This window comes from Lichenostomus cassidix, chromosome 1, assembly GCF_008360975.1.
Source record: "Lichenostomus cassidix isolate B80296 chromosome 1, HeHo_3.0, whole genome shotgun sequence".
Lineage (NCBI taxonomy): Eukaryota > Metazoa > Chordata > Aves > Passeriformes > Meliphagidae > Lichenostomus > Lichenostomus cassidix.
In genome coordinates, this window is record NC_139479.1 from 58,993,296 (window position 1) to 59,010,094 (window position 16,799).

Consider the following 16,799-nt stretch of genomic DNA (forward strand, 5'->3'; position numbering starts at 1 on the left):
CAACAGTAAGTGTTCTGCAGTTTAGTATCTCATTTTTTTTATTACAAGTTTATGATCTGGGACATACAAAAATTATAGTGACAGCAAAAGAAGCAAATTTCACTGTAAGAATCAACTTCATTCCCTGACAGGAATCATGAATGGAATGCTTTGGATACATCTCTGATGGGAGTTCTAGATAAGCATGTGGAGTTTGTGCCTTTTCCTGACTTTAAGTACAATCAGAGCCCTTTAACCCAGAGCCCTGTCAGGCTAAATACAATCCTTCCATTTCCAGTGAAGTAAGACAACCGTGGTTCAATGGAGAGGAGCATTTGAAAAGTTTATGATGGAAAGAATCTGTGAGAAGAAATATCCAAAAGAAAAATCAATTCATTGTTTCTTTTTTACTTCTGGTTCTTCAGTTTAATGTGTAAAGGCAGAAAGCAATACTGTAAGCAGAGACACATTTAAAAAGCATGCCTACTCTTGTATGTGGATACACTGTTATGACTATACCAAGTCAAAGGAATATATTTTCCGAGCTTTCAACAACTCATACTTAATTCTGTAGACAAGAAATATCACAGTATTTGGCCAAATTTAGCTCATTTGGAGCTCAGTTTCTTCATGCTCACAATAATAATAAAAAAATTGGTTTAGGATTGTACATTCTTGACTTGCAGAGGAAACTGTCTATTTTTAAACAAGTTTAAGCAGGAAAACAAGACCTTTATTTCTAGAAAAGCTGAAGTGCCAAGCATTTGCTATTTCAAGTTTTTTGATGACTGATATTATTACACTCTCAGTTTGTACTTAATTCAATTTCACAATGAGTTAGGAATAAAAATACTATATTAGAAGAAAATATCTAATCAAGCATGTAATTTTAAATATCTTTAAGAAAGACAGTCATTTTTCCTACTAAATTCTTCAAGAATAAAATAAATTCCTAGTGCGAGCCCAAGAATTCACGTAAGTTGATCTCTCAGTTAGAGAAAGGCAGCAGAAAGGATGAAATTACATATTTCTATCAGGAAAACATATTAGCAATTGTACCAGAAGGCCATTACATTTCTAAGTTCTTTTAATCACAGAATGGTTGGGGTTGGAAGGGATCTCTGGAGATCATCTAATCCAACTGCCCTGCTAAAGCAGGTTCACCTACAGTAGGTTGCACAGGATTGTTTTCAGGAGGGTTTTGAGTATCTCCAGGAAGGAGACTTCACAGCCTCTCTGGGCAGCATGTTCCAATGCTCTGTAACTTTCACAGTGAAGAAGTTTTCCCTCATATTCAGATGGACCTTCCTGTGTTTAAGTTTGTGCCCACTGGCCTTGTCCTATTGCTGAGCACCACAGAAGAGAATTGGGCCCTGTTACCTTGACATCCACCCTTAAGGTATTTGTATACACTGACAATATCCCCTTCTCCAAGCTAAACAGGCCCTGCTCGCTCAACCTTTCCTCTTAAGAGAAACTCTCCAGTCCACTCATTATCTTCGCAGCCCTGCGCTGGACACAGTAGTCATAATTCATGTATTTCTGGCAGCCTGCTTACTGTGGGCTCACATGAACACTTTTAAAAAGTTTACCACATTTAGGACCTTCATAGAATTCTTCCTTCTACTTCTGAACAGCTCACTCAATAAATCATGGCAACACCATGATGTCAAATAAAATAACTTCAATTTTGCTTAACATGCTGTTGGGTGCTTTAGAATTTCAAGGCAAGAAGTGAGATGGTTGTGAGCCTTCTCTATCCAGAAAGCCACAGATCCCACAGAACTATAAACACTATGTTTGGTGTCTTCAAAGATAGTTGATTTTTGCCAAGACCTCACCTATGACTAATAAAGGGGAAAGCATCCAACACATCTCTTCACGTAACTTCCAAATGCAACAATTTGGAAAATGTTATATTTAACATTTAAACTTGTGAGACAAAATAAAACCATTTCAGCCACCACTATTTCCCGAGGTTTTCCACATAAACAAATTCTATTTATTAACATACTTTCTCTTGCATTTGCCAAAGAAAATTCAAGGAGACAGTAAAAGACAGCAAGTAGTGGCCAACCCATGGAACTGCACATTGCCCATCAGGAAAAATCACAAAAACACAACCTAAAAATTTTCCTTGGTAGTAAGAATCATTCCTCCAGTCTGCCTCAGGAAGCTCAAAAGCCACTGCAAGAACTGTATTTAATGAGCACCTAAACAGTCACTGCAACATTTGTAATAAGTGGGGGCTCTTGCTGTTGTTTGCCTGCTGCTGTTCTTACTCTCAGCCAAAGGTAGAAGCTGCTTTGCACCTGCTTTGAAAAAGTATAGATGGTCATAGATAGTCTCATTCACACTCAGACTACAGGCTCATTCAGGAAGAAATATCAGGAGCCATATTTAATGTACTGGCATGTCCTCTCCTTGGAAGCTATTTCATAGCTGAAAATTCATATCTATCCACCGAACTCAAAGAAACCTGTTTGTTTGTATATTAAACGGATACACATTCCAGTTAACATCCAAAGTAAATCATCAACCACCGTAAAAAAAATATTTAGATAAAGACATATTTCATGTAAAACATTTATGCTGTGAAATCCTGGGCTATATAAGCCCTAGGGAACAAACATGAATGAAGTGCTGTAAAGTAGTTTACTTCAGAAACTGAGCCCTTCTAAAAACATCTGTTGGCATCAAACACTTGTCTTCAAACTCTCCTCAGCTTCATTAAGAACTTCAATCCCTAACATCCACAAAGATAATTTAATTATAGTTTACTGATACTAATTGTCAAAGTCTGTATCTTGAAAAAAATCTTGGTAAAAGGACTCTCATCAGTCAGCTCTTTGCTATACAAAAGAAACCACATTTACAGACTTTGAAAAGACAGAGGTCTTAAGCTAACAGGAATTTCGTGTGTACATGGGGTGTGAAAACAAAAGAGGCAAAGGTGAAAAACCACATTTAGTCAACTAACCAAAACCAAATCCAGATTCTAAAAGAAAGACTACAGGTCAAGCCTTGCACATTAAATCATATTTGAATGGAGAGACTAACAGTCATCATTTTGCAAGACCAAATTATGTCCTAAGGTATATGCCAATTCATTTAAATAACTAGGAAATGACACAAGCATTCAAAGGGATGTTAGTCATATGTTTTGAAATACTCAGGTTCAGAGTATTTGAATTTCCAGTTATTACACTGAATTTCCATGAATCACTCATTCACTAACAAGAAGTTTAACAGAAAGGAACTCAAAATGGTACTTTGTATTGCCTCAAAATCATTATCTGTTTCTTCCAAATAGGAAGACCAGGTACACACTGATGTATGTATCAAGCAATCAAAAACCCCTGGCTTCTCACACAGACTGAACTAACAAAAGTAACTGAACAGAAAAAAAAGTCCTATTTTTTGATCATTTTCTTTACAAATAAAGCGATGAAAAGTCTAATATATTCAATGGGGAGTTATTTGTACACAGAGCATAAAAATATAACTGATGTAATATGGCTGTTTTTAAAGTACTTGATCATTATTCATCACAAGCTGCACAAATTTACAGTAATATATTTAAGGAATTAGCCAAGTAATTTCTAAATGGTTAGTGATCATTCCCAAGAAATGAAGAATGATTGCTGTGGTTCTGAAAGACTGTGGAATGGCAAATACAGTGCTTCACACTTAAAAACAGTATTTCAAAAGGAAAAGGCCTATTGGCCTTTTCCTTTGTCACACATAAAAATTGTGGAACAAATTTGTATAAGAGTAAACCTGGAAGTACTCAAAAGTGTGTTAGTAATTAAAAAACAAAACCTGTATTAGTGATTTGCCAAAGACAAAGCTCCGCAAATCAAGTCATTTTCCAACTTAATGGTGCAGCTGAGCTGATGTCTGGAATCAAAGCAATATGTTCCAATACTTCAACCCAGTAAAAAATTTTAACACTGTCTTCAATTAGAGACTCAAAACCTGGGAGAAAATGTGACATGCATGAAAATATTAGAGATGAGAATACAACTGCTAGAAAAATATACCCTAATAATTGTACTTGCATAGTCTTCAAAACTTTTCTGCCAACTGAGGCGTGTTTCAGAGCTCTGACTGCACCACTGGGCTACACAAGTTCTTTCCTTATACCTAGGGCTGGGGGAACAGTTGGTGGTGAAGGTTAGCTCTGACACGGTTTTCCTGCCTCGCTGGGGTTCCTTTTGTCCCATATGCCTTGGGAGCTGCATTTACACTCACGCCCTTTCCTTGGTTCCTTCCCAACCTGCACTGTGGTGATGCTGTGCTTGGCCCTCTATCTTGCTGAACCCTGCCTGGACCTGTTGACTTGACTTCCCAGCCTGAACTCAGACTTGCCTCATCTACCGTGGACCTATCTGGCAGCCACTGAGCATTTTGGTAACCATGGCTGCTGTCCCCAGACCTGCTATTCTTGCTTTGGCACTGACGGACTGCAAAAGTTGTCGTTAAGGACTGTGTCTCTGCCTCCATTTCCTGTGGCTCAGCCCACTCCTGCTATTCCTTGACAGCAGGTGCAGCAGAGAATCTGTACTATATAACATTTTTAATACCAGCTTGGAAGCAGGCATAGACAGCACTGTTCATGAAATAGAATAAATAGATCTTGTTTCGTTTACGAAATAGATCAATTTCTATTTATGAATAAATTAAACCTTTTGGAGAAGTTGGCATCATCCATCAAAAGTGTACAGAGGTTTCAAATAAACCATCTTTGTAAATTCAAGTTGATAACAAGGATGCTAAACAGATGAGACTGTACTTCAATATATGCACATTAATAATAATCAGTATTTTATATTCCTTGCCATGTAGGTTAGATCATTTGTGCTTTGTGTTGGATTTTTTCTAAAGACTACTGCAAAACAAAAAGAGAAACATCTTCTAAAAAAATTATTGTATCCTTGCTAAGGGACAGCTAAACTAAAAGGAAATTACTTTATGGGGGAAAAACCAACATCACCAATAAATTAAATAATATTGAAGTGTACAGCTCTTACCTACCACTGGAGATTTTAAAGGAGTGTTTTGATATGTAGTCAAGAAGGATAACCAAAGCCATTAACTGAACATGTTAATCATAATGATGTTACATATAACTATTACTGTGTCAGGGCAGGTTTAGATTGGATATCAGAAAAAGATTTTTCACCCAGAGGGTGTTTGGGCACTGGAACAGGCTCCCTAGGGGAGTGGTCAGGCCTGACAGAGTTCAAGAAGCATTTAGTCGACACTCTCAGGCAACAGGCTGTGATTCTTGGGGATGGTCATCTACAGGACCTGGAGTTGGATTTTAAGAATCGTTGTGGGTCCCATCCAAATCAGAATATTCTATTATTAACATCTTGACTTTTTACTCTGACAGACATAAATAACAAAATGTATGGCATTTACATTTTCCACAAATATGTGCTCATAAAACCCCTGGACACTGATAGATAAGGAATTAGAAAATGGGTCAAATACCTCAGTAGTAGAAATGAATGCAATTTCAAAGAAGTAAAACAGAGACTTAGTTTACTTATTGGATAATGAACATGTTCCATGCTTTGCAAGAAATATTTAACTCACCTGGTTGCCAACTAAAAGAAGATGTTCTCCCAGCAGAAAGTCCTTGAGCATATCTTCCATTACCATCATGTGCTAGAGAAAAGAAAACCACAATTTTCACCTGATTTTATGCTCCCAAGTTTATGCATTCACTAATGGCAGTGGTACAACAGGAACTTAACTTCAAGGATTTGGGGTCAAAATTTTTTGAACTTTATACTTACAGCTACTTATTTCATAGCAAGAGTCTCTTAGCCAATGATAGCAGAGGCAATATATCCAGTGACTAGAACAATGAAACGTTTACATCCTCTGCTCCAACTGATTGTGGGTGCCTGATTTCCCTAAATACTTCTAATTCTTTGTAACCACTCTTTGTGTTTCCTTTTAGCCTAGTTGAATGCTTGTCACCCAGAGTGTAAGAACTTTGTTTAGTTTGTGCCAATTTTCTAAAAATATCCTAGCAAAACATTACAGAAACCAAACAGAGAGAACAAAAGACAGCTGCTATGTAAAATATACAAACATATTTTACTAAACATTAAACACCAGGTCTAACTTAATAATAAAAACATTTTTTCTATTCTAATCAATTTTTTTTCAAGGAAAACAAAAATAGGAAAATGCATGCTCAAGTCTGAAAGTGTTTTTATGTGTCTTACAATATGTGCCTATTTCATTTTTATTAATTATGAATTTTTATGTGCTTAATCGAACCTGAAATGCTGGAGGTCTATTTTTACATATATCCAATATCATAAAAGGTAACACACTCTGTACATCATTTAACTGTATCTTGCTTCTCACAAATGATTTGTTTAAAAGGATAGAAAGGATTTAAGGATAATGTGGCAATGCAGACTACTTTACCCACAATAGTCGTGTATATTTCTCCACTGTATCTAGTAAAATTAGGTCATCTGTAAGTAGGTCAGTCAACCTACTTAGAGAAATGAATGATTGTCTTTAAATAAACACATTATCATCTCATCTCTAGTACTTGATTAAAATAAAAATTAAAAATCAGTAGCTTGCCTATAATTTCTGAGCATAGAAATGTTCAGTTTCTGTGTGAAGAATATTTTAAATTTCCAGATCTGTCTAGAGCACAGGCTGGGGATGGGGAAAGAAACTCCTGTAAACACAGCTTAATATCACGAAATCCTAACCAGGCATTTTGAAAGACTACTGAATACTCAATGCACAATTTAAGGAGAGCACTTCAAGGCAAATTATTCTATTTTTAGCATGTGTATACACTAGAAATTTATAACTGATGAGAATAAATTTGACCAGATACAGGAGAAATTCTAGGAAGTCAGTTTATCACACACACACTGATTAAATTTTTAAATTTTATTGCTAAGGCTCAAATATGTCCTTTTGATGACTTTTTTTATCCTAAATTGAACAAATATGCATACATTATGGTTCCCCTGCAAAGCAGCTTACCCACAAGAAGTACTCTGTATTGATACTTCTTCTTTTGTTGGTTCTTTTTTTGCACCAGAACTTAAATTAGCATTGTATTATGATGCATGCAGACATTTAATATCAATTATTTATGCAAAGGACTTGCAAGTAGACACATCCATATTGTGTCACCTTTATCAATCCATGTCCCCCAATGTCTGGCCCGAAAATGGCATCTGGCATATTACCTAAAATATTATTCACATCCCTATGCTACTTGTTATGGACCAACAGCAATGTTCCATGGCAATATTAAATTTCACTGTAATGTGAATTATTTCAAGACCAAGGCAAAAGGCAAAAATCTATGTGCTTCATTACATTGTTCAGCACTGCAAAGGGCTGAGGACATATCTTCTTTGTTTTCAGTTTATTTCTGTAGTTTTTAGATAATGAAGCACTGCGCTAAACTCAAATAAAATTCGTTCTCACACAGGTATATTCCATACCATAGGAGATCAGCTCAGATAAAAAAATCTAAGAAAAAGAGTAGGAGTGGTTTGTGTAATAACAAACAAATAAAAGTTTGTTATTCACAATGATTTATTCACCTTCCCAAGTAACTGCTACATGTGCTGAAGCCCTGCTTCCTGGAAAGTGGCTGAACATCACTTGGTGATGGGAAGTTGGGAATTAAATTGTTGGTTTTTCTTTTTGCTTCTGCACACACAAACTTCTGCTTTTGCTTTAGCAAACTGCCTTATCTCAACCTATGAGTTGATTTCCACCTCATTTTCTCTCCCCTGTCCAGCTGGGAAGGGGAAGTGTGGCTAGCACAGGTCTTTCCCATGAGAAATCCTTTTGTGTTTTATAAATAAAGATAAGGTTTGGATGTTATTAAGAACAGTGTCCCAAGACTTGGACAGTGCAGACCTGGCCAATCAGGCCTAGGGGGAGGTTTTTGACTGACCAATCTGGGTGACTTTTGAAAACTCTATATATATGATGAAATCAAAACAATAAAGGCCTTTTCCTTCTTGCCACTGAGAACTGACTTCCTTACTCTGCTAGCTGCTCAACAGCGACAGGGGAGTGATAGAGTGACTTGGTGGGCACCTGGGGTTCAGCCAAGGCCAGCCCACCACAGTGAGGTACAACTTTATGCAACAGTCCTGTAAAACATAGTCTCAGGATGCAATCTACAATCCAGTCCTATGGGTGGATCAGTCCAGCAGCAGTAAACATAAATAAAATGTTCAACAGAATTGTTATAATCTTTTCACACAGGGATAAAGACATGTCTGAAACAACAACCAAATATGAGAAAAATTTAAGTCCAAAGAAACTACTTCAGAAATATATCCTTAAAATTTAGTTATTACATTACTTACTACAAATATGAGCATACCCATTAGTACACATTTACCTTTTGCAACTCGAAAGTCAGAGATTTGTACTTACTTGTGCATTTTCATAGAACAAAACATCTGGCACTTTCATTTTCTCAGTTGAGTTATAAATCGGCATGGTCACAGACCCTATCTTCAGAATCCCATTCTTTATTTCACCTAGTAATTTTTCAGGAAAAAAGTAAATGCATTTCTTACAACATCCTCTGCGCAGACATGCAATCAATGGCCAACATTAACAAGTAACGATTTACAAATTTTAACAAGGCTCTGGTTTGCAGTAAATGATTTCTACCTAAAGAAAGAGAAAACTTAGCAGAGCATCTGTTTACAAAAGGTTGCATTACCATGAATTTGAATTCTCTTTAAAACTGTAAAGAAGTGCATTACAGTGAATGATGAAAAGGTGATCTTATGGGCAAAGTGCCATAAGAAACACCAGAAGTTGTGACCACTGCCTTGGTTTAATTCCATACTCTCATTGTGTTTCTGGAACATCACCAATACTGTTAGGCTACATTTTCTCAATCCACAAGATTTACAATTCCATTCTTTCTGTTCTCCTCCCCTGTCCCACTGTGGAGTGAGGTGCAGAGGTGAGGTAACAAGTGGCTGTGTGGGTGCTCAGCTGAGAGTGGGAGCACATCCACCCACAACTATACAGAGCCTCTGTTGCTTCTCCCTTTCACCACGGCATAGTTGAAATAACCCTCAACTACAGCTCTGAGAGAAAAAGTACATTACAAACATTTCTTAGATCAAAAGAACCATCAATTCAGTCCTTAGGAAAATAACAACTAAGTGTAAATAATAATATATGCAATAAAACCAATCTTTTTTTTGCTACTAATTTCTTAATCTGGAATGGTATAAAACTGAAAATACACTTATATCTAAGCAGATGTTTTTAGCTCTTCACCTTTATGGCATGAAAGACAGAAACACAGAAAATTTAAGGGATGTATCCAGATTTAAAAAAAAAGTAAGCAGGTAGCATCACACGACTGGCAAGGGTTCAAATTATATTATACATATAGTTTTATATATATATAATGTGAATAAGAGATATAATAATACACAGATGGTTGCACATATATATGTATGGCTGCATATATATTTGTATAGAGTTATACACACATACGGCATATAATAGAAACTATATATCCACTACTATATCAGTATATACATATATACTTTTATATACACACACATAAATAAATCCATAAAAATAGAATCCACATGAATTAAAACCAAAGATCTGCTTACCACTGAAAGGATCTAACAATAAAAATACAGAAATCAAATACATCACAGAACTGGGAACAAACATATAGAAGAACAACAGCAGAAATAACACTGGTGAAGCAGAGTAAAGGAAAAATGTACTGAATGGAAAATGGCAAATTGCTCACAGTGTGCTGCCTGACAGGCAATATGAAAAGATATACAGCTAGCATAAAGGGAGTCATACAGGAATGAGAAAGTAAAATTGAGAAAAATGGCAGAAACAGAAATACATGCATAGCCCTGAAGGCTACTACAAATGAGCACAAGCTGGATAAGCCAAAGAAACAAAGACCTGCTCGATAAATGTGACATGCAACTACCACAGTAATTTAAAGAGAATAAAAAGAAGGAAAACTAACAAAGAAGTATCTGCCAGAATGAAAGCAAATCAGAGCACAAAACTTTTACAAGATTCTCAAAAAAAAAAAAAAAAAAAAAAAAGAGTTGATTTTAAGAGGGAAGAGAAAGAAGCCATGGTAAAAGAAACAGAACAGAGAAATGTTAAGATCAAACCAAGGTTGTAACTGTAAAGAAGACAAGCTATCAGTGATGAAAAGAAATGAGAAAGCAGTACTAAAACCCTGAGAACATGGATCTTATAGAATGAGAAACACTTAAACATGATGGAAAATGAAATTTCTTAACCTAGGAATTCAGCAGACAATACAACATACTGAGAGCAGCAATGCATTCTGATAGAACAAAGTCAGAGATATAACTGAAGCAAATTACATTTAATTTTGAGGATAATTAATACATCTTTATATTTCCAGTAATCTGAACAATATTAATGTGGAGCAACAAAAAATGATGGCAGAAGCTTACATGTGTAATCCTGTCCTTCTAGTTTCTTTGTGTCATCTGGACTTGTTTCAATACCAGAATCCTGAAGGTTTTTATGTAAAGCTGATCTGGCAAGGTTTGGTAAAAATCTAAAAGAAGAGGAATAATAGGGGGGCTGTATTTTAAGTGTTTTTAAAGTTTTCAGTATTTTCTATATTCTAAAAATCTAAATCTAATGTAATCTGTAATCTAAAATCTAAAATTAATATTCACTTGCACTCCAAACCCTGAGTGTCTATGCCTTTTACAAATTGCCTTCCACATTTCATATATTCCTAAGGAGAAGAACTGTGCTTCTTTCATAGGCAATGAACTACACTTGTGGCTGTGCACTCATTTTAAAAGGCTCCAGTGTTATCAGATATTGCAACAGAGTTGCAATGTAGGGTGGTTTAGAACTGCAGGTTTGTAAGGTCCTCATTCTGCTGCAAGTAAGAGCTACAACAGAAACAATGGTTTTCTAGAAATACATTTTCTCATGACTCAATTCACTTGGACCTCAGGTTCCAGAGAGAAAGACTAAGCTCTGAGGTGTCCAAAACTAGGCCCTTTCAGTTTTCCAGACCTTTTGACAATAACAATTTGCTTTCTTCAGAAAAGAGAAAAAAAATCAAAAAAACCCCAAACCACCAAAGCCCAAACAAACCAAAGCTCTCAAATAAAAACACAAAGCAAACAAAACCCTCATAGCTTTTCTAGATACAGCTTTTAGAACTGAAACCAAGGGTCCATGAAACATGAGTCAAACTAGACACCACTATGGCTCTGCTTTCTAGACAGTGAAGCAATGCTGATAATGGTGACCTAATTTATACAATGTATTGAAGTATCTTCATAAAAATGGGAAAAGAGTACAAAGCGCTTTCTACTTACATTCCAGGTATGAGAAAACCACTTAAATCTTTTTAAAGAAGTTACAAACTTCAAGGAGCAAGACAGCAATTGAATTAGTTACTAAAACACATTAAAAGCTATCTTGCATGTTAGCAAGTGACCAGGAAGCTCTTGAACTTCCACCAAAACTAGCACTTCTACCTGGAAAGGCAGGCTTTATTAACAGCATCATAAAGGCTTTCATCTGGATGTTGTGACAGTCGACGACAAATTCGCAACAGTTGTCGAGTAGATAAAAACGAGGCCAATGACTGTGCCTGTCAAAAAATACAGGGTAGTTTAATTACTTCATCCATTTAAGAGATTTAGGTCGAACAAGTCAGAAGAAAAGCATAATCCAAAAGGAATTATTTCAACTTTTCTCCTAATTCATAGATTCTTTGTGCCTTCTACAGCAACTCATATACTTTAATAGGCAAGCTCGTAATTCTGTATTTTTTGCAATAAGTCATTGTCATGGAAATCATTATATCATCAAAAGGTTAGCTTTAAGATATCAATTGATAAGCAACAGGAAGAAAAATGTACTGTGAACTGAATTTTATGTGCAATATAAACCCTAACACTAAATATTACCAGCAGTAACAAGCATGTTAGCCACTGTAAAAGGATCAGTGTGCTAAAAACTCATCTGCTCTGCACAAACTGACCATGAGCTCCACATGTAATGCTCTGGCAAAAAGGTCTGGCAGGATTCATAGACGTATAAACAAGACAACACTGGGCAGCAGTACGGAGATTGTATCACCTCGGCACACGCCTTCTGGGCGGGCCATTACTGGAACACTGTGTCCTTTGCTGTTGTCCACATGTTAAAACAAATGCTAAAAACTGGACGTGATTCAGCAAAGATTTACAGAAATTATTCAATGCTTGAGAAGGCAGACCTCAAAAAACCACAACAAAATTTAAAAAAACCCAAACAAACAGGACCACAAAACAAGTGACCATGTAGTTAAAGAAAGATCCAAAGACTCAGAAAAAAATCATTCTATAATTATATCTACCGGATGAAAGTATCTAATACAAATAGGTTCCTTATTTTAGCAGGAAACACACAACAATGAGCGTGATCCGATAAGTCACGCCATGTTTTGCCTGGGTCAAGTGAAATATTTTAATAAGGTAATTTCAGAATGTTTTGTTTGGGTTTATATAAGTGATTTCTAACTGCATTAGAATTACCTTAATATATGACGCTGTTTCAATTGGAAAAAAAAAATCCTGACATTTGAAATCCAGAGGAAAAAATAGAGAAAAACAACATTTCATTAATTTTAGAGCCTTTTCTCCCCTTTGTTAATTTTTAAGCATGAGAAATATCTTAAGACCAAGTCTTTCCCTTGAAAAAAAGCAGTTTTGACCAAAAAACCATTTTAATTTAAAAAAAATCAGTTTTATGAAATCATACAAAACTTGTCTCAAATTATGAGAAAGCAAAGAATAGTATTTTTAGCAGAGCTCTGAGCAATGAGCAAGAACTATTTAGATTGGGCTAACTGCAAAGATTAGTACTCCTGCTCCTCCTGCTTTCATCTACAGAAGATTGTGAAACATCTTCTGAACAACCACAGTTTACAAATCAGCACTGTGGACACTGTGATGTAAATGATGGCATTCCATGTGTTACTTCAAGACCTACTCAGCTATGCCTGAACCAAGGGCATGGGAGAGGGGTAAGTGCTCTATCCTTACTACCCACACAGGATAGGACCATTGAGGAAAAGCTGTATCACATGTTCTGAATATTTGCAACTGGTAGTTAAAAGTTTTGTCGACAAAATTTCCTCCTCTATTACCTGATTTGGGGTTTTTTGTTTTGTTTTGGTTTTTTTTTACATTGAACAACTGCAAACTCAAAATTGTGGTAGTGACAATTTTTAAAATATATATCTATGAGACAACTAATTCAACAGGATCTTGATTGTCGTCTCCAGATTCTATTGTGTATCAAGCAAACAATTACAATGACACAGACAACGCCCACAGAGTGAACAGTCTACAGGTATTCTATTGTTAACATAATCACTTTAAACAATGGTTAATATTTCAGGATAGTCTCTGGCAGAGGCTTATTTACCTAGACAACACTATAAACAGCTTAATGTACATAAGGCACACATTTTATCTCTCTGCACAGGTATGCTGTTCCCAACATGTCTCATGTCACCTCTGATCTACAAGAATCCTCTCTCAAACTATACTGTGACTCACTTCTCATTCACTATCATATAATTCATTTAGATATTTCACAATTCTACAGATATCCACATATTTGCTAAAGATTTTGTGATGCTCTATTCAGGCATGGTATGTCTCCAAGCATGTCAAAACCAATATATCTATACATTAGATGCAGGAAACTCAATAGATAATTATAACAACACTGTCCCCACAGTGTACCTAAAAGTCAACTTTTTACTTACTTTTTTAAGCTCAAAGGAGCATAATAGCCTCTGTCATGTTCTTAAAGGGTAATACTGTAAAAACTATTACCCATGTTAAAATCATGAAACTAAAGACAATGAATTTAAATTTGCATACGAGTTAAACTGCTGGATTCCACTAAAAATATTTCACATTTTACTTACGCCAAAAGCATGCAGTGTTTCAGTTGCCATAGCAATAATTTCTTTTTCTTTTCACCATGATTTAACTGTGTATTTTTAAAGAATTCTGTGGTCACTTTGTCAGCAGAACTTATTTTTCTTGACATGAGTTCTTTAATAGAATAGCCTATAGCAGTAATGCAGCCAGGAGTTCTGGAGTTTTCTTTTTTCTGAGCCTCTGCTGCCCATTGTCATTTTATAATGACTAGGTAGAACCTATCGCCCAAAAAGCCCCAAAAACTTCAGCTATCAAGTTTCCAATTACTAAGGCAAAGTAATAAAAAAAAATATTTGAACACACATGATTATACCCATACACATTCAAAAGGCACCTCAGCATGTTTCACTGGGAGCCACATACTTAAACTCACTGACAAAATGTGTTCTGTTCTTGATTCTCTGGGATTTGGGAAAATTCCTAAAAGCTTTACTTACGCAGATTCCAAATACATACATCATAAATCAAAAGAGTTTAGAGTATGCAGCGCAGTAATTGCCAGCAATAGTTTTCTGGGGCTGGTTTTCCAATCAGGCAGCCTTTGAAATAACACTACAGCCTAGCATGTTTCACCCAGCCTTTGCTAAGACAATCACAGTAGGAGATAGTAAATTCAAAGAGAAAAAAGAAAAAAAAAAGGGCTCACAGTGGCATCGTTTGTCTCCCGAAGCTTGTGTGTTAATGATAACAACTTTTCCACAGCAACACTGGGTGCATTTGGAATCTGGTTGGAAGAAAAACACTATTAATCTTACTGCAAGATATCCAAGTTCCACATACAGCTAAACTCAGATGCAATAAAGCATACAGTTGCCACAGTTGCTTTATGACAATGAGCATCGTTTTATTACAGCAGCATTTAATATTAAAATAAAAATTTTACCATTAAAAGGTAAGCAGATGCGCTGCTTTGATAAGCTTTGAAAATTAGCTCATTTATGCTACAATGAGATAGCAACATATTTTTTATGCAGCAAATAATCCTGTTTAGTAAGCAACAGCCAATAAGTGCCTAAAATACTGAATGTACTTACCATTTTTTTAATAACTTCAATTTCTTCACTCTTGCTTAAAGATCGAACATTATGAAAAAGAAACAGTGTCAAAAGCTCTGGGCCCAGCCATTGCTGGGTACTACTTCCAATGACAGGGGGTTCTGCTAAGACCATTATTCTAAAAGAAGGATGGATAGGAAAGATAGACCTGCAAAAAAAGAATTGAAAAATGCATTACCTGGCTTAAGCAATGAATATCAGATTTAATTTTTAGAATAGATGAAATAAAAGTGAATTATTTTACTGAAATGTATCACAGCATATTCAAATCATTTGCAAAGCAACTTTATTTTTTTTTAAAAAAGACAAAGGCTGCATAATGTGACTTGAAATTATGCAAATTTACAAATGTTTATGCTCCGAAGTGTACCCAAGTCTCTTCTTCTGCAACAGGACCTGCATGCCTCAAGACGGAGAAATACCACCAACTAACCTACTAAGTCTACTGTGTTGTATGTCTGAACTGGACACATCTCACTCATTTCACGGACTTTTTTAAGTGCTTTACCTAAAACAGGGTGTCTCACAGGCAACTCAGGGAGAAAACAAGACCTACCAGAGCCACAGTACACTCAGAGCTGGTGTCTCTCCAGTGGAAGATAAAGATTTACAAGAACTTCAGAATTGCTGTCCTGGCTCCTTTAATCAACCAAGCATAAAAGTCTAGCCACAGCCAGAAGTCTGTCCCTCTCATACTCTTTCAAAACCCACAACCATCTTTTCAAAGACATCAGAGGACAGATGTCTATTTGCTTTAATTTCTCTTTGCCCAAAAATTTTTTCTAATATTCTGAACTTCTTCATTCCATCTGCTTCCACAACTTCCTGTGAAAACATGGGCACTGCTCCCAGTTGTAAAAGGTGCTTTCATTATTATTGTTTTTTAAATCTTTATGAGACTGACATGCTAGCTTCAGTCAGTGTCCCCCAGTTCTCACTGCAGGATTTGGTGACCAGAAGTCTAGATTCCACTGAAGACAATGGGAACCTTCAATACAAATTCAAATACACTAGATGTATACATTAGGACAATAAAAGAATGCTGCCTTGGATTTTTATATCTTTGCCTTCTTCACATCTTTTGCATTCCTTATCTCTGTAATATTTTCACCTCCTCTGACTGGGTACTCATTGGTACTCATCATTCAGCACACCTTCATGATCATAGCATTACACAGAATCACTGAATAATCTGAGCTGAAAGCAACCCAGAAGGATCAAGTCCAACTCTTAAGTGAATGGCATATACAGAGATCAGACCTGTGGCCTTGGTATTGTCATGCTCTGACCAACGGAGACAATCTCCAGAAGCAGCAGAAACAATGAAGTCGCACATCAGATACAAAAGCCAGTCACATTTTGTGCAAGTAGGGCCTGTTTTCATCAACTAATTTTACAGTACTCTTATTAAAACAGAAGATGTTCATTTGGAAAAAGCAAGTGAAATTTGATTAGGCAGTTTATATTGCTGTTACCATGTCATTTTCCATACAAATTACTGAAGACATAAATTGACAAACCTACTGCATAGTTGGCTCATCTGTTCATTACAATAAACCTGTGATACAACAGAGCAATTACAGCAGTCTCTTGTACCAAAGCAAACAAAGGCAGTGGCATGAGTTATTCTCAGCTGAAAGTCATAAGCCTGGAAGCTACTCCCTGATTGATAAAAATAGAAATAGATGTCTGAAAACATCCCATAAAAGAGGAACCAATGGGAATGTCA

The 16,799-nt window shown here is 36.0% G+C and overlaps 1 protein-coding gene across 2 annotated transcripts in view; it reads right to left on the reverse strand.

Annotated features, from left to right (window-relative positions):
- The window catches only part of VWA8 (von Willebrand factor A domain containing 8), a 176,651-nt gene that overhangs the window by 99,308 nt on the left and 60,544 nt on the right, over positions 1–16,799 (reverse strand). For both annotated transcript variants that reach the window (XM_085059145.1, XM_085059135.1), the window contains exons 15-20: positions 15,050–15,218; positions 14,662–14,739; positions 11,550–11,665; positions 10,497–10,603; positions 8,437–8,543; positions 5,584–5,655 (exon numbers count right to left, since the gene is read on the reverse strand). In XM_085059145.1, the coding sequence (XP_084915271.1) occupies positions 5,584–5,655; positions 8,437–8,543; positions 10,497–10,603; positions 11,550–11,665; positions 14,662–14,739; positions 15,050–15,218 (649 nt within the window). The remainder of the gene's footprint in view (positions 1–5,583; positions 5,656–8,436; positions 8,544–10,496; positions 10,604–11,549; positions 11,666–14,661; positions 14,740–15,049; positions 15,219–16,799) is intronic.